At 37.2% G+C, this 25,777-nt stretch overlaps 1 protein-coding gene across 4 annotated transcripts in view; it reads right to left on the bottom strand.

Annotated features, from left to right (window-relative positions):
* The window catches only part of KIF16B (kinesin family member 16B), a 133,880-nt gene that overhangs the window by 47,581 nt on the left and 60,522 nt on the right, over window positions 1-25,777 (bottom strand). For 3 of the 4 annotated variants that reach the window (XR_006168172.1, XM_042814757.1, XM_042814769.1), the window contains exons 16-22: window positions 21,472-21,554; window positions 21,207-21,295; window positions 13,687-13,740; window positions 10,810-12,165; window positions 7,522-7,680; window positions 6,616-6,721; window positions 6,050-6,100 (exon numbers count right to left, since the gene is read on the bottom strand). Coding sequence is in view for 3 of the 4 variants with exons in the window: in XM_042814757.1 (XP_042670691.1) it covers window positions 6,050-6,100; window positions 6,616-6,721; window positions 7,522-7,680; window positions 10,810-12,165; window positions 13,687-13,740; window positions 21,207-21,295; window positions 21,472-21,554 (1,898 nt within the window). In the remaining variant the exon portion in view is untranslated. Of the gene's footprint in view, window positions 1-498; window positions 5,057-6,049; window positions 6,101-6,615; window positions 6,722-7,521; window positions 7,681-10,809; window positions 12,166-13,686; window positions 13,741-21,206; window positions 21,296-21,471; window positions 21,555-25,777 lie in introns of those variants that run through there. The other variant, XM_042814749.1, reaches the window with a different exon arrangement.

The following is a 25,777-nucleotide window of genomic DNA, read 5'->3' as shown; positions in this document are numbered from 1 at the left end:
TGCCCAGTGAATTGGATCCCTCTGTAACAACTTTGGTTGTACACTACATATGATGATACTACCAAAAGTGGCAGCTGCAGAAGAGTTTGAAATAGTCACAAATGCCCCTCTGAAGGCTGTTACATACAGCTTTTTCATATTCACATCTGGTTATTGAGAAAACAGGCTGTTATCTCACTATTTCATTAGTAGTCACTTATAAATGCCAATATAACTTTCCTTAATGCTAGCATTAATAGTAAAGGAAAAGAAAACACAAAAAGAAAGACTATGTTTGAATAGATTAAAAAAAAAATATCTTCATTTACTAAACAAAAATTTTCTCCCCTCCGTATTGTTCTTCTTTCACTTTCCCCCCAGTTACCAGCTTTTCAACTACATAACAGCTTTCTGAAGTACAGAAATGTAAGCAGTTCTATCCTTGGAGAAAAGAGGAGTTCACTGCCTTGATGACAGTACGATCCATTTTAAAACAATAAGAAAACCATAAAGTCACTCTTAAAGCCACCTCTGTCAAGACGTAATTTATTGGCAGTCATTTTGGGGAAATTATTACAAACAGCTAATAGCCAGAAGAATAATCTCAAACACAATGTACTGTGAAGAACTTGCCCTAATACATTAAATAACTCTTTGATAGTGACGAACATCCATCATTATGCTTAATTTACAGTGGAATAAAAGATTCCATAGTGAAATCTTTTTTTTTTTTTTTTTTATAAATGTGAATTATATTCAGCAAGTTAGATTTGAAAACAAAGAAGAAAACCACGTTATCTGGAACACAACATGTGCAAACATCTTTAAACTGCAGAGTGTAATCTAAAAAGAGATTTGTTTCAGTAATTGCTGTCATTTAACAGCCTTGACTTAAGACAGTCCTCACAGAAAGCACCACTTCACATTAACTTTCAGCAAGACTAAAGAAATAACTTAATGATGTGAATAAGGGAGTTGCTCTCCAACCAGGCTGATACAGTGTCATACTCCAACACAACCATACCATGCTCTGTGCTCTGTGAAATACTTGTATACACTTTTTTGGTTAAAAACAAAAACTATACTTCAAAATAAACCAACGCGCTTTGCTCTTGTCTTTGGAATTTCTTAGGGCAGTATAGAGTTGTGTTATGATAGAATTACTTACTATCCAAGTTACCCTTCATCCTTCCAGTCACAGCTTCCTCACCCAAAGTAAATTGCATCTTTTTAAATCTCAAGTGAATTACATTACCGTGTCTTAACGTAAGGTAAGAACCAATGGGAAACATTTGTATAGCAGTAGAGAGACTGAAGTCTAACTGTCTGGTAGAAGATTGCACCTCTCCTGGCAATATGCTTACACAGTTTAGAATTTCAGATTAGATACCACCATTTTTCCTGCCAAGGACCATCTCCCACAAACAAGGCAGATGGCACATTCATACTCTGTTCCCGTTGCAGGGGAAGAAACAAAAGATGGCTTAGTTTTAATTTTTGAAGATTGGACAGGAATACAGGTAAAGAGAATCCTTTTACTAAGCTCAAGGCAAGACTTGACTATTGCAAAATGGAAATGCTCTGCCTATTCTCAATAGCTCCGTTATTTTTTGGAACGTGGTATTGAAGAGCCTGAAAGCAATGTAATCCCACAGCATAATCAACCCCCTTAGTTAACAAGCAGAAAATGAGGAAATTCAGGCCATGCATCTGACACATTACACAAGACAGTTCTAGGGTTAAATTTGCTTCACCCTTCAGGCAGTATCCCCAGCTGCTAACTATCCATTTAACAGTATGGAAAACACGTACACAAATCATAAACCTTAAAGCTTCTGTCTTAACACAGTTGTAGTAGCATTACCAAAGGTCAAATTGCTGAAGCATAACATCTTTTCACACCCTGTAATCTCCTTCATTTTCACATCACATTTTCCGTAAGAACTTGTATCACTGGGAATACAAAGGCTTGTGTGGGAGTTCAAGCTGACTGTTTGGACAAAATAGATAGGAATGACTCAAAAAAGCCTTATGCTGTTTCCCTGCAAGAAGAAAGTGGGGTGGTAGGGTAGGGGGAATGAAATTGAAAAAGACAGTTGGATGCTCTCTGCATTTCTGTTGTTCTGTTTCACTGCTTCCATGTAGCCCATGCTCTCTTGGGCCTCAGCAAAGGGGGAAGACCCAGAAAAAAAGAGATGGAGTAAATCCATCAATCCCTGGTACCTCAGCCAGCATGACTTAAAGAAAGTCAAACACAACTCCTTTTGCACTTGTGAGAAACTTTCATCCAAGAGGGCGTTAATCCTTCATGCAAAACTCCAAGGCAACCCAGATTTGCCAGTGTTATTCTCTCCAAAATTGTAGCAATAAAAACCATCAACATGCTTAGTATTAACAGCGTACAGTGAACTGTAGGCTTAAACACACTGTGCAGTTCCGACAAAGAATACTGCAAATATTTGGAAGCACTGACATCAGCAGCACAAAATAGATGAGAAGTATCAAAAACAAAGACATTCAGGCAGATTAAGAAAAAGGACAATCAAGGAGATGTGGAGAAAATACATTAAGATGGATAGGAGATGGAGGAAGCCAAAAACAACGCTCAAAAAGGAAATCAGAAGATACAGCTGCAATTATAGTTTTGATCCATCTACTACTTAAAATAGAACCATTTAATTTCCTCCTCTTCCAAGGAAATTTATGTACAGCACAAAAATAAGCTATCACGTAATAGTGATTTTGGTAAGATGTGTTCACCCATCCTAAGGTATTCTCTTAAGAGCCCAAAGGACTCTTTTTTTCTCTTTTCTTTTAAAATAAAATCAATAGACAACAGAGTATTTTATCAATATTCATTAGCCTTCCTATTTTGAATGTATCTAAATGTATTTCGATTTCAACACCTAGTCAGATGCATAATTAGCCAAATGGCTTCTTCACTTGAACTGAATGTTAATTTCCAGATTTCCGATGGGATATGCAAACTGCTTTGAGGAATTGATGGGACGACTGTCATTTGAGTATTTATTTCTTTTCCACAGTATTTTGAAAAACCAACTCCTGAATCAGATCCAACCTTGCTCCTTCTAGAAAACACAAGCTCAATTTTTGTGCAATTCTCTTTGTCTGGCAAAACTACACATCGGATATCATTCAAACTGTACAACTGAAGGCTGTCAAATTGTGATCGCTTGCATGAAGCATCCAAAAAGCTAGGTGAAGGATAAAAGGCACTGTTCTCCCTTAAGAGACCGATATGAGTAGTAGTCAGAACCAGAGATCTATACACAGCCTGGTTAGCGCAGTTTGTTTTCACGGTGGTATACAGCAGCACTTGAATGTCAGCTAATGAAGGTTTAATATCTCCCATATTTTCGTGGAGTAAGTAAACCAGATCAGCTAATACAGTTCTGAATTTACATGACAAACGCACTCCTTGTGAAAGGACTATGTCATTTACTTCTGACGTCCAGTCGAGCGAAATCCGCATCAAATCATCTTTCAAGAGCTGGTAATTTAAATAAGCAGCATCCTCCGTTGCAGAAATCAAAATGCTCATTATGTCATGGCAAATTCTTTGAGTGTAGTGTCTGTTATAGGTAAATATTGTGAGTACATCATCTTCAGCAGAACACAGGAGACTCATACTCTGTCCAGCAAAGCCAACATGAATCTCCTGTATTGTGATGATTGGAACCTCATGAAATACTGCCAAGGAACTCTGACCAATCTCTTGTTTGGCTGACGAAACAATAACATATAAAACAGAGCTGAACAGAAGCAAGCAAGCAGGTTCTGGATCGCATTTTTTGCAATTGCCAACAGCAAACCAATATATGCCTTTCAACTCCTCCATACTAACACAAATTTGAGGTAGGGCACAGGTTAAAAAGTCCAGTGTTTTTTCAAGAGAACAGACCTGAAGCTTCATAAAGACATCAGGAAAATGCAGAAAAGTCTGTCTTAACACAAGACTATTTTCCAACTCTTCATTCTTACAGCAGCACACAAATCCTTCAGCTGGCTTTCTCACACAGGCATCTGACATTCCTGTGTTTCCACACATCGTGACATCTTCTTTCACAGAGGTGTCAGGCAAAACAACATTTTCAGTATCAGCTTTGGTGTCATCAGTACAGTGGGATACATCTTGATTCGTACAGGACTTGAAGAACACATCTACTTCCAAGTTCCTTATAAGTGGCAAATGCTTTATTAACGACACCACCTGTGCACATCTCTCACTTTTGTCACACAAACTTGCCAACTTCTTAATTTGTTTAGGAACCACTGTACTGTTGAGCAACTGACTACTAGTATCTCTGTAAAAGCAGGAAAGCTTACTGAAAAGATATCCCGGACCATAGGCATGTTCTGGTCTGACATCAAAATGAGAAGCTATTGATGTACAGGAGGTTAAATCAGAAGCTTTTTCAATTGGAAGCTGAGAACTACTCGACTGGTCTTCTATTGTCTGCTGCATGGTCTTAAATGATCTGCTTTCTTTAACAGTTACTTCAGAAGGTATGTTAGACTGAGGGAAGGCAAGGCACGATATGCTGTTAAAACCAGCCTGCTCATTAGCACACATTAAGGATCCTAAAGGAGACAGCTGTTCCAAGTGGGAACAATCACATTCAGTTCTTGAGCTGTCACAATCCTGAGAAGTAATTATTTTATCGTCAAAATGATTGAAATTTTCAAATTTGCAGAGTGAGTAAGCCACATTATTTAAGTCATGACTTTGTAAAGAAGTAGATAAAACATTCTGATAAGGAACGTTCTTACTCTTTGAAGTACTAATATTTTCAGAGTGAGTTAAACTACTTTCAGTGTCATAAAGACTAGCAAAGCTCTCCTGTTCTGCATTTCTCCTTCCATTCTCAAATGCCTTTTCTGATGTAAAGGCGGAGGAGATTCTTCCAGGCCTGGAAAATAAGTCCCACATCTCTGTATACTCCTTCAGTCTTTTATGATCTGTTACTCCTGTGTTTTCTCCACACAACTCAGAAGCACATTTGTCATCTTTAGAAATAAATGGAAAGTCACAATGTGGCTGCCACTGTTGATTTTTCTGTTAAAAACGCCAAAAGAAGAAAACAGGAATGTCTTTAAAAAACCTTCTGATTTTAACATCTCTTAAATTCAGGTTTGATTTTGATTGGGTTTGTATATTCAACCAAAATTTGTACAATCACTGTGTAATCTTGCTCAAATTAGAGAAGGAAAATCCAACAAAACCGATTGAGATCTGATTCAGGAATGATTCATCCAAAGCTACCATTGCTTCTACTTTGTACAGTATCCATTTCACTTGGTTTGTATTTGCTTTATTTAAAAAATAAGAATAAAAATACAGGAAAGTCAAAAGGGCAATGAAGAAATTTGTAAGACTTTCATTATTTTTCCACACATGTACAAAAATACGATGCTATACTATCCAAGATCGTGAAAAGGCAAGCACAAGATAATGTCAAAAAGTCCAAGACAGTTTAAAATAAACTACGGGAAAGTCCAAATGAAAGATACTGAAGTCCCCCTTCCTCCATAGAAGTTTAAATACAGTACAATACTCACCATGTCAAGTCATCAGCAGTGTTTCAAGCAATTGCAAAGGAACTAAGGGGTCTAAGTCTCAGTGTGAGGTTATATGTATTAAACCTTCATGACATTCAGGGAAATTTGCCTAATGCTACTGCAAATACTACAAACAATTATACAGTACTGAGCTCAAGAGACACAACAGTGCAGTGGCATTCTGAATTCAAACATCCTGTCCTTTTATAACCTAACAATCAGGAAAGGGATACTGTTCCAAATTAAGAATCATGAGAAAACAGGGAAGAAACATTCACAACAACATACCTTTCAATCAAGGAAAAGGCTATGCCCAATCTGAAAAAAATCACTTTCATTCCAAGATAGCAAAATAAATTGCTTTCTCTATTAGCCATTAATCTTGCTGTGAACTCAAATTTCTAATTATGCAGCTAAACATTAAGAAATTTAATTACAGGGCATGCCATAATTTAAGACAACCACTTAATTCTGACAAATTATGACCTACCTCATACTTCAACTTGCGCTGAATGGTGCCATTATTAAGCCTCTCATTATCCTAAGAACAAAAAAAGGTACAGGTGATTATTAAATAAAGCATCTTTCTTGTGTTAGTTCATTTTAAGTACTTATAAGAAGACATTTTTTAACAGCCCAAAATAACTGTTTTCTTATTTATATTTATGAAACCACTGGCACAGAAGTCAACCAAATCGTTCCTCAGATGAATCAGACTATCAATTTTTAAATCAGCATATGTTTGCAAGTACAAACAGCTCCTGATCTTCCAGAAGAAACTTTATCAATGTATTTCAAAGGCATAACATGAAAATTTTGATTCAATTCTATCTGCAATCTTCTTACGGCCATTCACACAATCTTCCTTGCAAAAAACTGAAATAAAACAAAATACAACCACTAGAAAACAAAACCAGCAAGATCTAAATTTATTTATATATCAATGGTATATTAGAGTTGATGCAGGAAAACATGAAAATTGTTGACCAAAAATAATTACTTTATGTGCGCACACGCTGCACTGAAGGTCAGGATTTCTTACCCTTCTTTGCTCACCTTTAAACTTTCTGTAGACCAGAACAGGCTACCATCATTATCCTCAGCTTTATGATGGATCTTTTGGAGCCTTCTCTGCACTTCTTGTTCAATAAAGGCATTTATCCTGCAAGATACAAGTAAGAAAAGTAGCATATCCTTAGACAAAACCTGAGACAGGCGCTCTGAAACACTTACAAAGCCAACTGCACCACTCTAAACTGGCAGGCTTAATGTTAGACAAGCTTTATCTCTCCTTAACCAACATAGATTTTTTGAGCAACTGTTCATTTAACAGCCGATGGTTTACAGTTTTAACAATTAGTTATCACAACTACACAATTCAATGGACCACAGGTTATGTCACCACTTTGCATCTGTGTCTACACACAAGTGGCAATGAGGACAAGGGAGATGAAGAAACAGAGGCTGAGGTTGTATCTTTATCACTCAATGGTTTGCTTTTATAGGTAACTTATGCTACGAAATGCGTGCGGTCTTTGAAGAGAAAGAACATTCCAAGAGGTATTAATGACTGTAAGTATAAGAATAAAAAGAACATAAAAAGGAAGGAATAGATTTAAAAATAGTAATAGAGGGCAACTGTCCTGTTAAGAAGGCTTAATGTAATTTCACTTGTTTTGATGCTTTTAGTGCATATAAAGCAATATCATACAGGCAATAACTGTATGTGCAAAACCAATTTGAGCTTAGAGTTTCACAAACCTGTATTCAAAAAATAAAATGGCATAAGAGCAACAAATAAGTCTGTTGTTTTTTTTAAAGCACAGCAAATTTATTTCCAGACTCTTCTTTAAGTACAGTTACAGTATTTAATTACAGTCCAATGCTGGCAGGACAATCTTACAAAGTATTTATTTTCTACTCCATTTATATCAAAACACTGCGGAAATCCAGGTTACCTACCTGTCATCAACCAGTGGAGAAAGGGGTGGCTGTGGCTTTGTTGGGCTTGTTGGGGAGTTGCTATGGGACACTCTCTCCTCTGATGTTCCATGATTTCCTTTCTGACCAGCATCACCCTCGTATATTTTTTGCTTCAGTTGCTGAATTTCCTGGTCCAGGCTACAAAGAAAATCTAAAATGTAATTTGGGTTGTCTGTTTTAAGGTGTCATTGCTGCCCACAGTTCTTGTAATTACACTGCAATCCATGTATGCAAGATCTTAGTTATAAATATTTATGAAGACATGAGCATACTAATTGTTCTTTAGGCAAATTTAGATAGGAAAGTAGGGATGGCTCAATAACAGATTACCACAGCAAAGCTAAACTAAATAAAACAACACCAAAGTCTTTCAGTGATATCTACGTCAGTGCATTAAATATTAATTCAGGAAGACTAAATCTATCTATTAGGGTAATTTGAATAAGCTTTCCCTCATTACAGAACTTTATTGAAGATCTCAGTTATTCACGTTCTAGTGTAAAGTAAATGAATACATGGGGAAATAAGCTGAGGTATCTCAAAATATAGCAGTAATCCCAAAAACAAAGACAACCTAAAACAGCAATGAGGCAGGACACATTTCCTGAGAAAATCTTAATAACTGTGTTATATACATAAATCTTCTATTTTTTCAGTTATTCCTCCTGTCTGCACGCATATACAGTTGAAAATTTACCAAATAAAGCCTATAATTGATTTCAAATTGTTTATAAATCATCTTTTGAATGGAGAACACCTCACTTTCTCTAACCATAGAATAAATATCCTATCAGCCAGATTTATGCACAGAATAGAATATATAAAATCAGACACAGTAGTTTAGACTGAAACTGCCTGAGGCATCCAGTATAAAACAAGAAGGACTTCTTGCAATATTTATCACCTCGTCAAACTTTTTAACAAAGTAATCTGCAGAACATGATTTTCACTTAAAATGTGGCCAACATTAGATTAGTAAGACAGTAATAAACTTCCCCATTGCCCTTGCAGCTTTTGTCTCTGAAATTAATTGTTTTTCTCAGGTTTACTCAAAAATTACAGAGTAAAACAAAAGTTCTTGCAAAAGGAAGGGGAACAATCCAAAGCAAGGATTCTAGCACCTCAACTGCAATTGCGTGTATCCAGATTGAAGCATAATGCTACAACTATTTTATCCCTCCCTGAAGGTTAGAACAGAAAACTGAAGAGAGCACAAATGCTGAGGGGCTTAGGCAGGAGTAAAGCAGGCTGAATTGTTACTTCATTTTTTGAGTACTTTATGCAGCACAGCCAGAAACCATCTGTTTCTTATGATTAGCAGGAAAACAATCTTGCATCCTGCAGGAAAGTGGATGGGAGATGGCTGATGGATACGGGGGAGTGCTTGCATCTATGGAAAATCAATTTAACCACAAAAATCAGAATTATATTAAGGGAACATATCTTATCCCCCAATTTGTAAACATCCTCCTATCAAAAGGTATCATTTCCTATAGCTATACACTTATCCAGCTGTGTGATGCATCTGCCAATGATCTGCTCCTTGCCCCTTCTGAGCAATGCATCCCACTGCCTCAGAGGTTATATGACGCTCATTCTACTGCTCTAAATCCCTGCTAATAAAGACAAAGCTCGCATGAGATATTCCAGCACAAATTCACTTCAAATTATCATTTGAGGGGTTACCCCTGTAGGTGAGTGAGATTCTGAGCTAACATTATTCAAACTGGAAATTTCATCCAGCTAGGATGGGCCTAGGTTAATATGACATTTCAAATGAACACAGGATTTGCACATTTTTAGATAGTTAGCACTATCTCTTCTTCCAGAGCACAGCATCACAAAATGCCTCCTGGATTAAAATAAGAAACGCACGCAATTCAAGTGCCCAGGACATCACAATTTACACTGTGCAGTGTAAACTCAGACATTCGTGCATTAGGTTTATATAAGTAGGTTGAAATATTTAACGATTCTCTTAACATTTTCTTTTGCCACATCATTCACAAGAATCCAGCTCTCCCTGTGAGCAGATAAACGACATTCTGCACTAAGTTATTCAGGGCTCTGGGGCACTCACTGAAAGACTACAAAGTTGTATTTAGTTCGTGCAAAAGGATTTTAAAGTAAAGAAGGGAAAAAAATAAATCTTTTTACTTCTGAGGAATCCTTTTCCAGCTTCATTCTTCCAGCTGACGATACGTTTTTTTCCACTTACCACACAACCCAGCAATCTCTTGAGGGCTAACTAAGAAGCCACCTATTTTTCTGGAACCTCCAGCTGCTTATAGATGGCTTTATTCAAGTGAGATGCTCAGTGCAGAAAGCTAGATTACATGTTCTTCAAGACAATTACAAAACATAAAGGCAAACATCTATGACAGAATGATAACTCAGTATTGAAAACGTCTAACTAAAAGCCATACAATGCAGCTTTAAATGTTGAAAAAGTGCTCTCTATGCAGGGTGTAGAAAGGAACTATTATCTCCTGATAACAGTTTAAAAGAAATGAGATACAGAAGAGCTCACGGATTTGGCTACAGATAGGTATTTTTTTCTGATTTTTCTCATTGAGCATCTGCTTTGAAGTGCTTGCAAAAGAAGAATCCCATAATCACTATAAAATTTAAAAATCAAACCACAAATTCTACCTCATGAAAAACAGAATCATTTTTTTCCACCAGTAATGACAGGTTTTCAAGCTGCAGCATTAGCAAATCAGACAACATGTTTTAAAATGCCCATTTTGCCTTTTTCCAGACTGCATGGATTGAGTCCACCAATCCCAGGGGATTTTTTCTTTGGCCAAAAATTAAATTAAAAATTCTTCCTTTCCTTCTGCAAAGGAAGAACCCTCTTTACCTGAACCACTTTCCTCTCAGCCTTCTACACTTGGCATGAATGCTACAGTACAGCTCCAAATATCATGTGTACGTCAAAGTGTGCAGAAGGGTGCAGACAATGTTTCTGTACCTAAAAGGGTTTGCCATCACATAGGGCTGGATGCAAGCATCTGAATTTTACACCAATACATGGCAGTCTACTTTACTTAGTCCTAAAGCCAGTAACAAAAAATTAAACATCCCACTGGTTTACTTGGATTAACTGAAAAGCAATATGCAACCTCAGTCGTGAGCAAACTACTTAAAATTAGAAGCTCAAACAGTGAGACACACAACAAACTGTCCCCTCAAAATCCAAGGCATAAAATGACTCACTTTCAGTGAATTACAGGCTCTAAATATTGATGCTATCCTAACACTTACCGCTCCCGATCTTGTTCAAGGGCTTTTTGCTCAGCTTCCAGACTCGCCTGCAGGCCAGCCTGCTCACTGCAGCTGTTGTTCAATGTGGCAAGCTTCTGCTTCTGCTCTTCAATTTCAAAGTCTATTGTAGAACGACGTTGCAAAGCAGAGTGCCTTCTTTCTAACTTAGCTACAGCTTGTTCCAATGCCTCTCTCTGCTGTTTTTCCCTTGATTCAAGGATTTCTTTTTCCTTCTTCCGAACTTTTTCTTCCTGCCGAGCTACATTGGCTGTGAATTCAAATGTTTCCTGAAGCTGCTGCAACTGATTTGTGCTAGCTCTATATTGTGCAAGCTGCTCTTCTTTATCTTCTATTTCTTTCTCTATTTGATACAGAGTATTATCTAATCCTAACAAGCCTCTATCAAGGACTTCAGAGGCTCTTTGCTTTTCTTCCAGCAGAGCTGGCAAATGATTACTCTTCAGGTACTCAAACTGGCGTACTTTAGATTGAAGCCTGTATTCCGCTGGCTTTATCATGTCAAATTCTTCAGCCTTGAGCACAGCATCCCCAAAGTTTTCATCATCCTTCTTGAGATTTACATGTTCTTCCTCAACAAGTTTTAAATGCTCCAGAGTTTCTCTTTCACGTGCTATTTCCTCCTCTAGGTGATTCAGTTGTTGAACCAAATCTTTTTCCAGTATAGTCAACTGTTCTAGCTGTTTCTTTTTAAACTCCATAAAGCTATGCTGGGCTTTTTCTAACTCTTCACAGTTTTCCTCACCTTCAGATCGGGCTTCTTTGACTTTCAAAAGAGATTCCCTGATATCTTCAAGATCTCTCTTCTCCTCTTCGACTCTTTGTACGTCGCCTCTCTTGAGGAGCTGTATCATGACCTGTTTCTCTCGAAGCTGCTCCTCTAGATGAGCCACAAGCATCATCTGCTCCCTTTCTTGTTCTTCAATTCTCTTTTTTTCTGATTCCAGCTTGATTTCCTGTTCATCCTTCTCCTTTTTAAGTTTTTCCAGTTCTCGGAAAATCTGCATTTTTTCTGCTTTTTCTTTATGATTAAGTTCCTGTAGGCGCTGCAATTCCTCTTTGACACGGGCAAAAATTTCCTCCTGCTGCTTCTTCTTTTGAAGTTCTATCTCCTGTTGTTCCCTCAATCTCTCTTCTTCGAATTTCTCTTTTTCAGCCAGCAAATCCTTCAACCTGCTCTCAATGTGAACACTTCTGCGCTTCAGACTCTCCTCCTGTTTTCGAATTTGCAGCTGTACTATTTCTGTTTCCTTGCGCTGTGACTCTACTTCTTGTTGCATTCTTACAAGCTCTGCTTTGTCAGATCTTTGTTTTTCCTCCATCTCTTCTATCTGTTTCCTACAAGAAAACATTTACATGAAACATATCTACCTTTTTTTGTTTTTACGAGGGTGGATAGGGATAGGTCAAGGGGGAATGGTTTAAACTGAGACAAGGGAGGTTTAGGTTAGATATGAGGAGGAAGTTTTTCACTCAGAGGGTGGTGAGGCACTGGAACAGGTTGCCCAAGGAGGCTGTGGATGCCCCATCCCTGCAGGCATTCAAGGCCAGGCTGGATGTGGCTCTGGGCAGCCTGGGCTGCTGGTTGGTGAGCCTGCACATAGCAGGGGGGGTTAAAACTAGATGAGCATTGTGGTCCTTTTCAACCCAGGCCATTCTGTGATTCCATGACAACAAAACCCTAGGCAGTTAAAAATGTTTAGATAGGGATTTTAGAGTATATATCACTTTTTTTTTTCTTCTTTTTAAATAATTTTGTTTTGCTACAGGCTAAAATCTTATACTCCTTGGAAATGAATGAATACTTGAGACAAATAGTACAGATTTCAACATGCACAGCCATAGATATATGAAACTATAAGAAAACATATTAGATAGCATTTACGTGGAATACTATTAGACTGTTAGCTCTATCCTAGCCAGTAAAAATACTGATGGAATACACTGCACAGTGAAGAGTAAGCATATGTATTTACACACTTATATTCATACAGACAACATTTAACCAAAGGACTTTATTTGCTATTTGCCTCACCAAATTGGATTCAGTAGGTGAACAGAAACCGTGCCTTCTCTTTTAGTGAACCCAACAGAATGACTGATAAACAGGAATATAAGCTAAGGAACAGATGCAGTTGGAATAACTTTAAGATAAATCACGTCCCATGCAATAACCCATTTAAAGTTTCTAGTGAGCTCCAAGTGAGATTTGAAGAACTGAGACTTCAGAAATTAAAGCACATGCATAAGCTGAACTCAAGGCCTATCAACATAACTAAGAGGATAAGTATCAGTGATTCCATGTCTCCTAATTGTTCTGAGATTGGGTTTGAGGCTTTTTGGTGTTGCCATTTGTTTTGGTTTTTAGCTTAACTTATTCTAACTATCTAAACAGCTCTTTCAAAACCCAGCAAACAATTTAGAAAGTGTCTTTCAGCTTTTGAGTCTAGTCAGTGCTGTGATCTCCAACAAGATGAAATCTATTACTTTTAAAAGCCTAGCAGGTATGATGAATCTGATCAACCAGGTCAGTTCTCCAGTTGACAATACTTCCTTTTGTGTTTTAAATCGTGTTCTGGTAAGTATTATTAATATGCACATATCATTACTACAGCTGCTTAGTATTTACTTTGCTACAGTGAAGCTTGTCTATCTGGTTATTAATCAGTGAGAATCTACAGTACTCCAACTAAAGTTTTATAAAGGGGAAAAAACAACTAACAAGACACAAATATTTGTAACAGCATCCTCTACTTACCAACACTGTGATTCAAAACTGATGATTTAAATGAGCCCATGATGTATGTGTGCATACATATATACAAACACATAGACACAAAGACCAGAGAATGATGTTACCTTTTGCTTTCTAATTTTTCAAGTTCCTCTCGTTGTTGTCTTTCAAATTCCAGTCTGATTAAAAAATATACATATATATTAGAAAAAGAATATACAGTGCACTTCACAGTGTCTGCTTAAAAGATTATAACAATGATGTGAATGAAAAAAGTTTTATGAACTACTTTCTACAATAAAAGAAAATATTTCCTTCATTAGAGTTACAAATTAGATATCATGCTGTCAGACACTTGAGAACAAACAGAAAAATGAATTCCTAAGAGAAAAGAAAAAAATCTATTTAAAAAGTAAAGCCAAAAAAACATAAATGATTAGGATAGCCTCTGTAAGTTAACTACACGCGGACATGGCAATCAATAGATAGGAATTGAATTTCTCTACCTTAAACAGATCGGTCCTTTTACAGGGAAAAGACTGCCATGGGAGGTAGGGGGAAACAGAGCAATCAATTAAGAGAGGAATTGATAGAAAAAAACCACAACAGCAGTATAGAATATTTTAACATCGCCAACAGTTTGTTTTATTAGAGGTTAAGTAGGTTAGATCTGTGGAACAGTCAATTACATCACAATTCAAAGTAAAATTTACATAGTGATTCTTTCTGAACATGTTTTACAAGTGCCAATGGCTGTTAATCGATCTGGTAATCCTATGGTTTATTAGCTTGGCCTGCTCTGAGAAGTGAAAGAGCTCTGAAATGGTGCTACTGCATGCTCGTGGTTCTGCCTCTTCCTCCCAATAGAAACAACACATTGCTGTGATGCCATCAGTGAGGCTGAAAAAGCACGATCCTGCAAAGTGAAACACTCCAGCACAGAACACAACACAAACTTCTTTACCTCAAATATTTTGAGACTTCAGTGTGCTTAGTTTGATACGGTTCTGAGTAATGATGAGGAGGTATTTTCTGTCACTTTTAATATCGGCTGTTATTACAGTAGTACAGAAGTCTCCCTCTTATTTTAATTTCCTCTAACAGATTTATATTCTTTAAGGCAGTCTTCCAAAATAAATATTTCCTGTGCTTTTTTAAAGCGTAAAGAGCCTAAATGTGGGCTGAAATATTCAACTAAACACACAAATCTCCAGTTATTCCAGACCTCTGACAGCTTTAGCAGTTTGCAGGTGAGATGGTTCATTAACACTGAAAAAAAAGCAAGACTGCACCATGAGCTAACTTGAATTATTTGTGGAACTGCAATTTAAGACGTCATGACTGCAATTAAATAGGCAGGTGTTTTAGAACTATGGCATATTTAATATTTCTTTCCAAAGTCATGAAATTACCCATGGCAAAAAGGAACTGCCCTTGGAAACATGCAAAAAAATACACTGCTAACGTAATGTTTAGAAAACAACTCAAGTAAACCATGATTCCACAATGCTCAAAAAGCATCATTCTGACCATTGGATTAGTGAAGAAATACCAGTTTTAAAAACACCACTTTTTCCCATCTCTCACAAACTTATATTAAAAATGCCTTCTGCAATGCCTAAGAGACTAGCAAATATGGATTTCTATACGCAGCTCCAGACATTCAGAGCTTTCTAATCAATGTTTCACCAAGAGCTCTCTTTCACCTTTACACTAAGAGTACATCTGGGATGGACACTTGTAGGCACTATCTTAATGACAGAGCATAAGAAGAGATGAGAACTGAAGTATTTTTAAATCCATCACAATTCCAATTTCCAATTTCCATCACAATGCAAAATCCACAAAGTTATGCAAAAAAAAAAAAAAAAAAAGGCAGGACAAGAAGCAATCTCAACAGATCTTCAGAAGGCAAAAGCCCTATCCATTGCTTAATAACTTTTTTTTTAATATGATAGTTGAAAATCCCTCTGTTTTGCTCCAGTCTGCCTCCAGAATTCATTGCTGCTAGCTCTCACTTCATAGCCAGGGCATGGCCACATTCATCATTGTCTCAGTCCAAAATAATACAGATCCTAGGGATCTGGAGTTCAGAAATACAGATGTCCATTAAGCACTGTCAGATGCAAGCCATGTTTGCTAAGATAGTCAGCAAAGATGATTTACAAGTATGCCCGTGATTAGTTATGGCACAGAGAAATAAAACATTTCTGATCTGCTAACATAATGCACAAAACCCAAAGCAAAATCTCTTGATGTTGTGACAGCCTTGTAAAACAGAAGATTTGGCAAACATTTGATATATAGACATAAAAAATGGTAAGTGGCTTTTCATTGAGATCTGACAGAAGGAAAACAATACGAAAACAATACAAAAACAAGTCTGCAGTGAAAACTATGATTTTCCCTTTGATGAAGCGTCTCTACCACCTTTGGCAGTGGCAATCAGTCCTACTTCACACCAAAGCAAAGCTCCAGCTGCTGAAAGGGCTCTTTGGGAAAGACAGGAATGAACTATGCAAAAGCAGTTCATTCTCCCAAGTAAATGGCTGCTTCCCAAAGACAAATACAGATCACCACCAACATCCCGACCAACAGCTTCCATGCACCACATCCACCCGTTCTAAAAACCTGCATTTAATGCATTTTGGTAAAGGTAAGGTACAGTCCTATGAACAGAAGGCCTAATGCAGCCCTGTCTATTGCCAGTGCACAGATGCACTCACACCCAAAGAGGCTGGAGCTCCACTGAAGGTTTTCTGCTGCCATGTGGATATTCAGTGTCTCTGTTCTCCATCCCTGGTGCCCACACTGCAGCCTTTATTTCCACGGGGGTAAAAACAACACGTCTTCCTCATCCTGATGCTCATTTTCTCCACACATTTAGGAATTCATTACTTTTGATACCACTACCTCTGCAACATTTGCTTCAAACTGGTTATGAGCTCAGAGTTCTTTCAGGACAGGAGAGGATTTGGGGAAGCAGCACAAGCAGTGATCACAGGAACCTTCCCTCTTAAAGAAGTTGCTAAAATAAAGACTCAGCATCACCAAAAACAGCACTGGCTGTAAGAAATCACTGCCAATTTGACGAAGTACAGATGCGAGACTGATGTTCTATGGTTTAGTCTATCCTTAATAAAATAGTTTGTCTCATGATCTCTATTCTCTTTATTAATGTGAGCACTACTGTGAATAGAAAAAAGTATAGCTTGAAATTAAAAAAAAAAAAAAATAGAGATATTAAAGACTAGAATTTACTCTTTCTTTTGTAGATCTACCATAAAAGAACTTAATCTGATCAGTGTAGAATTAAATAGTCACCATTTTCCTGGAAAACATGCTATATCTAGAGATAAAGACAATGTAGATAAGCTGCAGAGAAAAGGAAGTCAGTTGGACTGGTTCAATGCCACAATAGCCTAATTTACACAGCACAAAAGTGTGATCTGGTACTACATCTATTAGGAAAGACTGAATACTAGCAAGACTACAGAGATGCTACAATGCTGTTCAGTAGCTCAATGCATGAGATTAATTAAAAAAGAAAACCAACACGCTGAAGACAAATGAAGGTTTCTCATGAGTGGTTTCACAGTTACAGTATAATACAGTTTACAAAAGGCCCATAAATGAAATCTTCAACACAAATCTATGAGAAAAACTGTTTTACTCAGAGCTTATTACCTTAAGCAGTGTTGCATGACACTGGATTAGAGAAAAAGATTGGGAATGAGCAGAACAAAGGATTTTGTACAGTAAGACAACATTAACAGGAAATCAACAACCAACTCAACAAAAAAAACCCACACAACAGAAGCCACACACACAGACCACCCACCTGAAAATACACTTCAGGTAACTGATTTTCCTATGAGGAACACGCAAATAAAATGAGCAAAAATCTACGTGTTACCATCTTTAAAGAAAGCAACATTTCAGTACACAGAAGTTGGGAACAACCATATGCAGCTGAGAGTGGAATGAAGTCTCAACGAACTCAAGTGGCACTGAGCAGACGTGCTAAGGCAGTGCAGAGACCTTGTTATACATGATGTCCCAGTGACCACCAATAAATGTTTAGGGACTGAAAAACCAAATTTAAAAATCAACTGCTAATTTGGACATTGTTCTTAGCCTACAGAGCTAATTTGGTGATATGGGTTTTCTTCCCAAAGAAAAAAAAAGAGTGGTTTTATTTGCATTTACTTGCAAGAACCTGAAGTCTGTTCAAAAGCTGAATCCTTTTCAAAGGAGCATAAGCTGTCCCTATTCTCTCATTTTCTTCATTTTAGAATAACAAGCACAATGTACTCTGAAAACAGGGCCGAGAAACTAGCTAATGCCACGTGCTTTAAGAGGTATTACCAATCATTACAAGTTTCTTTGGTTTTGTTTTCTTTTATTGTTCTTTTCAGTAAGCAGTATTTTAAATCAGGAGCTAACACTTTCTCTCAGGCTCTGAAATAAGTCCAGATCGCATACAGCTTCAAAGGAAACAATCTCTTAATGACACATCCAGAAATCCAAAAACTTCAGGCAGCTACACACACACGCACACACACACACACACACAAAGCAGCTGTCATTTATGTTATTTGTTCTGAACTGAAAGGGGTAGCCCACAGGCTCTTCCACCACTGACTGGTATGGATTCCGGACGCTACGTAATGTTTACTGCAGCCTCCAGAAATTGCTAATTCAGCTACCAGCCTTTAGGTTATCAGAACTGAAACTGGAGGGAGGAAAGGCTGGAAGTACCAAATTAATGACAGGCACAATGCAGGCCACCTACAGACATCCCACAAACAAAGAAAAGCATACCACAACTGGCTTACCACTGAGCCTATCTCAGCCCATTGTCGTCATGGTCCATGTCCTGTATCGCAAGCTGACTCTTTATGGATATTGAACCACTTGTCTTGTATATTACTGAGCCCTAAATGCTTGGGAACTGCTTTACTCAAAGCATGTTTTCTAACTTGTAATTACCTCAGCCACCTGTTTCCCTTACAGTGATACTTTCTGTGGAATTACACCTATTTGGACAAGCTCAACACATCATCAGGAAAAAAAACAAAACAAAAAAACAGTACTGTCACAATTGAGGAAAAGGAAAGAAAACAGTTTCAGCATCAATATAAATAAAATTGTCATGAAGCCTAAACTGAAAAGCTGCTACTGCCAAACTGCTGTCCAGAAAGCTGCACTGATTATGGAACAAGCTTTCTTCTACTAATTTACAAGACCAAGCTGTGCAGTGCAGGCTTCAGAGTCTACCTAGTCTACCTTCTTGTTGTAGCAGTCATAAAAGCAGTAAAACCAGCCATGTTTGAGATATTTTTTCTTTAGTCACTGATCTATTAGAATGAGAACCACCTCTGCCACACGCGGGCAAAGTGTATCATTAGGTATGGCATATATTGTTTTAAACATTGTTAAAGTATCTAAATGTAGGGATAAGAGTCTAAATAGTGAACTGACAACTACTAGGAGCTTCCTCACCCCAAAAAACAAATGTACTTAGCAGTAGCTGAAACAGACAGGTATTATTAATTAAAATCAAGTGACAGACATGCATTCCTCCTGTAATGCGAGCCTTAACCAAAATGCTTGCTTGTATTTACAAGTCAAGTAAGACAAAATACTGCAAGGCAATTCAGAAAGATTAACTGACTGCAGAATAGCAGGACAAGATTATTAACCCTCTGCTCATAGTTTACAGTCCAATGAAGCACAGGCATGAAGGAGTTCAAGAATATGAAGAGGGTTTTCACCTAATCTTCTATTTTACCAGAAATTGCTCACTGTTATTATGCCCCAAAAAAGCCAGGAACAGACAAGTTACAGAACATAATAAATGGAGAGAGTTTCTAAAAACTGTTGAATACACTGATAATTATATCAGTCATACTGTATGAGCTCCAGAAAATAAGGCAAGCTAGTGGAAAATATGATGAGGAAAAAAGAAATGATATTCCACAAAATGTTGGAAGAATTTAAAAAGAATTTGCGAGAGCTGCTCCATCCCAGGTCAAGCAACTTTTTTTTTTTATTGACTTTTACAAAAGGATCATGGAAAAATTCCTCTCTGCAAGACAGGATGTAGCAGTATGAACTCACTGGTAAGAGAAATTCATTCTGAACCCAACCTTCAAATAGGCCATGTCCACGCTGTTATATTTTGCTGTAAATCTGAAAGGCTAAAAGTGAAGCAATTCTGAAACAATCTGTCCTAATTTATGCTCTCTGCAAAGTTAAGGCCAGCACTGTGCAGTAGAATGCAATTATTCCTAACAATATGTGAGAAATAACACAGGGAAAAGCTCGTGGTACCCCAGTGTAGATCAATACCCTGAGTAACAAAGAAAACAGGAAATTTCCACAGCCCTCAGGAAATATAGTGCTAACAGCTGTCATTAGAAGTTTTGGTCTAACCATTTGAAAAGATTAAGGACATAGGAAAAAAATGATACAAATATATCCACACTTTTTTTTTAAAACCTTCTCTTACTTCTCTGTCTCAGAAAAAAAAGACAATTTATGAACAACTTGCTGCCTTGCCTGTGTTCTCTGTGGATAGTTTAGCAGCAAAAGAACAACAATTACAGCATTTGATGCAATGCTATTACACAGGGTCTCTTGTAGGTAGTTAGCAAAAGAGCAACAGTCACATTTAAAGCAATGTTGTTAGATACACTCAGTATTAAAGAGACTGTTTAACTTCAGTTATTATTATCTGTCTGATCTTTCTAAGTTCTAACAGATACAGAACAGCCCCACAGTAGAATTTAGGAATAAATCTGCTCTACCCAAGCCTGTAATTCAATTTACTGACAATTTTTCAGAAGCACATGGGTGGTTATGAGTATCATCTCATTCTCAATGTAAAACACATGCACTAGCTACTGGAAAAAAAAAGAAGGAAATAGAACAAAATGCCATCATTCTCCATAAATCACTTAAAGAACACTGGGAAAGACATTAAAATCAGCTTCTCCACAACAAACATTCTATTTCTTCCCAACTGCATAATAAAACGATTTTCCACATCCTAACCAGGCCACCTACTAAGACATATATAGTGAGAACTTACAGACATCTATTTCAAAGCTTTTTTAATGTCTTCATTGGGTTTATACAAACTTTAGAAATCTTAAATTTTCTGTTTACAATGCATTTGTCTTATGAAAAATAGTTAGCTTGTAATTATGAAGAAAGGATAAAATTTGTAAAATTTGGGATATCATTACTGTGCTGAACAGCCCTGGTTATATAATGCCAAATCTTTCCTCTAGAACTCCAATACAACAACTTTCTTTGTGCCAGATTTGTTACTAAGGCTGTTTGCTGGTGCAGTTACAGTTCTTGCATTTCAATAGTGAGATCCCAGCTAAAAGCAAGTTTTAAGCAGGATGGAAAGCTCCTTGGTGTCCTGTCACTCCATTTTCCAGAATGAATGTGAAGTTCTAGCTCAAATAACATTTTGTGAAAGTTCTCACCTCATTCAGAAGCCCATTATTCAGTATGTATGTACTGTTAAATTAAGAACAAAATGGTTTCTAATACTGCCATTTGGAACATTCAAACAACAAAAAAGAAGAACAGTTGCAATTTTTACGACAGCATTTTTGAATATACTCACCCTGGATTATAAAGCATAACAGCTGATAGGTTCTCACAAGATTTTGAAAGATCTGTCATAGACAAACTGAAGGAAGACAGCAGTCCACTCTAACAATAGACCATAAAATGTACGTGTTAGACAAAAAACTGATGTCTTGTTTCACTTCATGAAATATTCTATGTGAAGCAAAACAAAACAAGTTCTACAATGATCAATGTGCGCCTGCATTAGCAAGAAAGTTGTGAAGGGATTTAAATTCCCCCAGATGCTGATTTAATCTTACCTTTCTTTTTTCCCTTAGTTTAGCAGCTTCTTTGGGATGGTTAAAGCGAAACATATTGGTTCTTCCAAGTAATATCACAGCACCTGATGAGAAAAACACATACCATTTACTGTCAACAGAATGTACCAGGAAATGCCAAATGATTTTTCAGTCATCCAATATGTAAGCAAAGCTTCCCATTAAATCAGAACAAAATGAAAATGCATTTTGACAATTCAAGTGTATAACAACATTTAGTCACAGCTTTGTTAACAGATGTGCATATTTTATTCCTTCTTCTTCCTACTTAAAAGAACACATGTTCACACACACAAAGGTCAACTATACTCATGCAGTTTAGATTAAGGATAGGAAGAGAAAGCAATCATAGCAACTGACCCAATCTGACCTATACACTCTACAACAGTACTACTTTGGAGGCTACCAGCAGGTACCAAACACCATGGGAACATCCATAAATATGACTGAGAACAAACTAATCATCATTCATCCACTACTGATCGAAGTAAAATTCCATTTCACCTCTACTTTTCCTTCATTTGTAGTCCCATTAACCTTTTTCTTCTTTAGGTAGAAGAATGCTGAAGTTTGTCATCACTCAGAACAAGATTATTAGTCCTTTATACTCAGTAGTTATTTTCTCAGGGAAGAATCTTGAATAATTCATACTGCTCACTTCCTATCCATTATGCTTTTTAATCAGTTATGGTACAGATCCACATATAATGTGATCCTGGGCAATTCTTATAACATTGTAAGTATGGTATGCCTAGATTAATACCTTCCTACTAAAAAGTAAACTGTCTGTGATGTTTCACTACTCTTGTAAAAATGAAGCCTTGCAACTTAATCACAACAAAATCAAGCATTTATCTGTCAGTGTGAGTTACTTTTAGAAGAAAAAGGATCCTATTACACTTACAACCTGGAAAAAAATGCACTTACAACCTCTTCATACAACTTGTTATTGTGTGAGAATGAAATGCTGTCCTTAATGAGGAACGGTCCTCATAAATTAGCTCAGTTTGGAACATCGACCCCATTCAGTTCTGATAAATCAATGACAAAAGGCTCCACAATCACAGTATCACTTCTTGTTGTCTGCACAACAGATCAAATCTTGGACCAAACAGTTTACCTTGTCAAATCTTAAAAAGAGTAACGCTTCACTGATCCGTATGCAGACTGTATCGCAAAGGCATTTTGATACCACCTTTGTGATTTATGTGACACCACCAGTTGACCTTTCCTTCATCTGTTTTTTAATGTAAGCATATTAGAAGGGGTCCCTGGTAGTCATGGTACTGTAGTGGAAAGGGTGTAACAGTTGCTAGTCTTCACATGCTGGCAAAATAGACAAACACCTCTCTATCCCATTCTTGATATCTGCTGGGAAGGCTGTTTTGATGACTTTAGCAGAGGAGACGGTGAGGATGTCAGTAAAATGACCTTGGTTACTTTCAGATGAAGATTAATATAATTGTAAATATTTTTGATTACACTACACTACTAGGTAGCAGGTAGGTACTTAAATAAATGAATACAGATATAGATTCGTGTTCCTAACTTCACGCATCTAAAAATATAGGAGAAAGGCTTAAAAGCAGCACATGATATTCAAAACCAGATGGCAGCTCATATGAACAACGACTGTGTTTCTCTTCCAGGGAGGACCTGGCTTCAGTTTGAACAGGGGGAAAGAGATGTGTGCATGTCACTTTCTATACTTACGGAAGTATTTAAATTCACAGAATGCTTCGGGTTGGAAGGGACCTTAAAGATCCTGTAATTCCACCCACTTGTGCCACGAGCAGGGCTGCCAGCCACTGGACCGCTTTGCTCAATTTAGTACACCACGATGGTGAAAGAGCAGATTACATGGAGAAATACAATTCTTCCACTTCTCCTATTACATTCCTCCTTTTTATCCTAGGATGTCATAGGCATTATTATACCATCATGCCACTTTTTGCATGATGGGACCTCCACATGCTTCTTATTTTTTAATTATTCTACCATTAAGTAATAAGTACAGTCTTAACTTCCATTTGACAGAACTGAGATATGCAACATGAAAACCTATTAAAGAAAAAAAAGTTTTGATCAAAGCTACACTGTCAAATAACTCCTAAACATCAGGTTGGATTACCTGTTATTATACAATGCAGTTCCCCATCAGAATGCAAATGCACAGTGTTAATGTTGTCATGGAAACATAACTGGATTTGCTATGCTGTTTGCTTTTTATTTGTTTACTCTAAGCAACAATTCTTATTCTCCTTGAAAGTCAAATGGCAAAGAACAAAAGGTTTCATAAATACACTGACAGTATGAAGAACAGCAACAAGAACCATACAGAACCAGCCTATCATTTACGGACCTTTGATCTGGTAACTTAATGGGTGAACTCCAACACAAAAATGACCAGAGAGCATAGGAAATAAATATGAAGAATGTATATTCAAATATCATCTACACACAGCAGTATTTTGGAACTGCACAAACAAAAGTATCTGTAATTAAGATCTGCCTAACTTCTAACTGACTTTCATTTTGTTTTTAAAACTACTTCTATTAACTATAAAAAGAAACAAACATTGAGAGATTATGTTAACTACAGAAAGGTTGGCAGCTTAGCTTAAAAATGGAAAATGCAGTTTAAACTGAGGACAAATTCAAGGTAAAGGACAAGCTCCAGTGAATAGTTGTTCAATTACTTTTAGAAATTCTACCAAATGCTCTTAATAAGGTAAAAATAGTGTAATGAGTTGCATTTACACAGAGGCCACATTAGCTAGAATTCACAAATGCAGGAATTAATCTGAAGAAGGAAGTGGTAATTAACTGCTATGCCTCTTTTTTATTATTATTATTAATAACTGTTCATTTGAAAATGTGTCGAATTTTTAGATTATCATAAACGGAAACACTTAAATATATCAGCAGATAATCAGCAATACCAAATCAGATCCTTAAAGAGGCTGGCACTTCATGCTGTGAGACTAAATGCTAACACGGCTACGAGACACGCGCTGTGCACAAGTTGTTAAATCAGTTGATTTATCAGCTTTGCTAGCCCGATGTCATAGCTGTAACCCTTCCTTCAAACTCAATCTGGTTACACGGTTCACAGGTCAGCCTAGGCAGCTGTTTTGCACAATTTAGTAATTCAAAGCAACCCTTTCCTCTGCCCCCTTTTTTCTGAGTTGCAAATTTGTTTAGACAGAAAGTCAGAAGGCAAAACAACAACAACAAAGCACAGTTTCACCCTTTACAGTCCAAACTTCAAGTCGATACATCACCCAGAAGAGAGAAATAGCATCCAAACTTCAACTTCCTTCTGAGGCCAATCAAACCTGCACTGCCTTTGAATGGCAGCAGGCTAAAGAAAAGATGAGGCACTGCAACCGCAATTCACATTAAGTGTTTCTTGCCAATGTTTCTAACAAGATATCAATAGCATTTACTCAATTTCAAGACAAAAGGGGTTGGGCTTTCTTTCTGACTGTAGAACTCTCATTCTGCATGAATAGACACTTGACAGAATCAGCAACATCCCCTCCTCACACCAAAACTCCTTGCTTTCTGTAAGCAGAATTTTAAAGCATTTGAGTTCAGAAAGACTGAAGTCTTCTCTCAGTGCTATTCTGTCCACTGCATTCCTCATTTTTTAGCGTAAGTTTATTCTGAAAGCTAATTTCTGGGGATGTCAAATGGCACTGCTTTTCAGCAGCTGGGCTGCAACAAAACCTCCCTGCTCAGTGGGTTTGCAGATCTTAGCTAAGTGAGAAGATATTCTTGGTTCTCCTGGAAGATCCTCAGAACCATCAGAACCTCTGCTGCAGTGATTAATATTTGATGTCATTTCTTTCCATGCCAACAAAACACATCTTTGGTCCAGTTGTCCAAGGAGCTTTTTCCATTTCCAGATTTTAAAGCTTTAATATTAAACCTATAATTCCCTGAATGTCACCTGTAAGGGTTACTCTCCCCCTATTTGTTATTTCCCTTCAGCTGCAGCTAAAAGATGCTCCAGCTGAACTTCCTGTTGTGCAAGAGGATTTGGCAACAGTGTATTAAGTGGGACTGGCCTGGACTTCTGAGGAGCTGGAAAAATATCTCTAATGCCACTGGTTTCCACACGACTAAAATATTCTTTCTCTTAATATCACAGCAGTCTGCCATGGAGTTTCACTTTCCACATAAGCCTTGAATGAAATCAAATGGTAAGTATCAGTTCACACTGAAGATCAAGAAGTAGCTTAAATTAGTAAAGAGCTCTCTTTACACCACATAGCAGTTCTAT

This window comes from Centrocercus urophasianus, unplaced genomic scaffold (genome assembly GCF_019232065.1).
Source record: "Centrocercus urophasianus isolate 14NV4802_14NV808 unplaced genomic scaffold, USGS_Curo_1.0 seq_10, whole genome shotgun sequence".
In the NCBI taxonomy this organism is placed as follows: domain Eukaryota; kingdom Metazoa; phylum Chordata; class Aves; order Galliformes; family Phasianidae; genus Centrocercus; species Centrocercus urophasianus.
The sequence above is the reverse complement of the archived record's forward strand: the minus strand, read 5'-3'. Positions and strand labels throughout refer to the sequence as shown.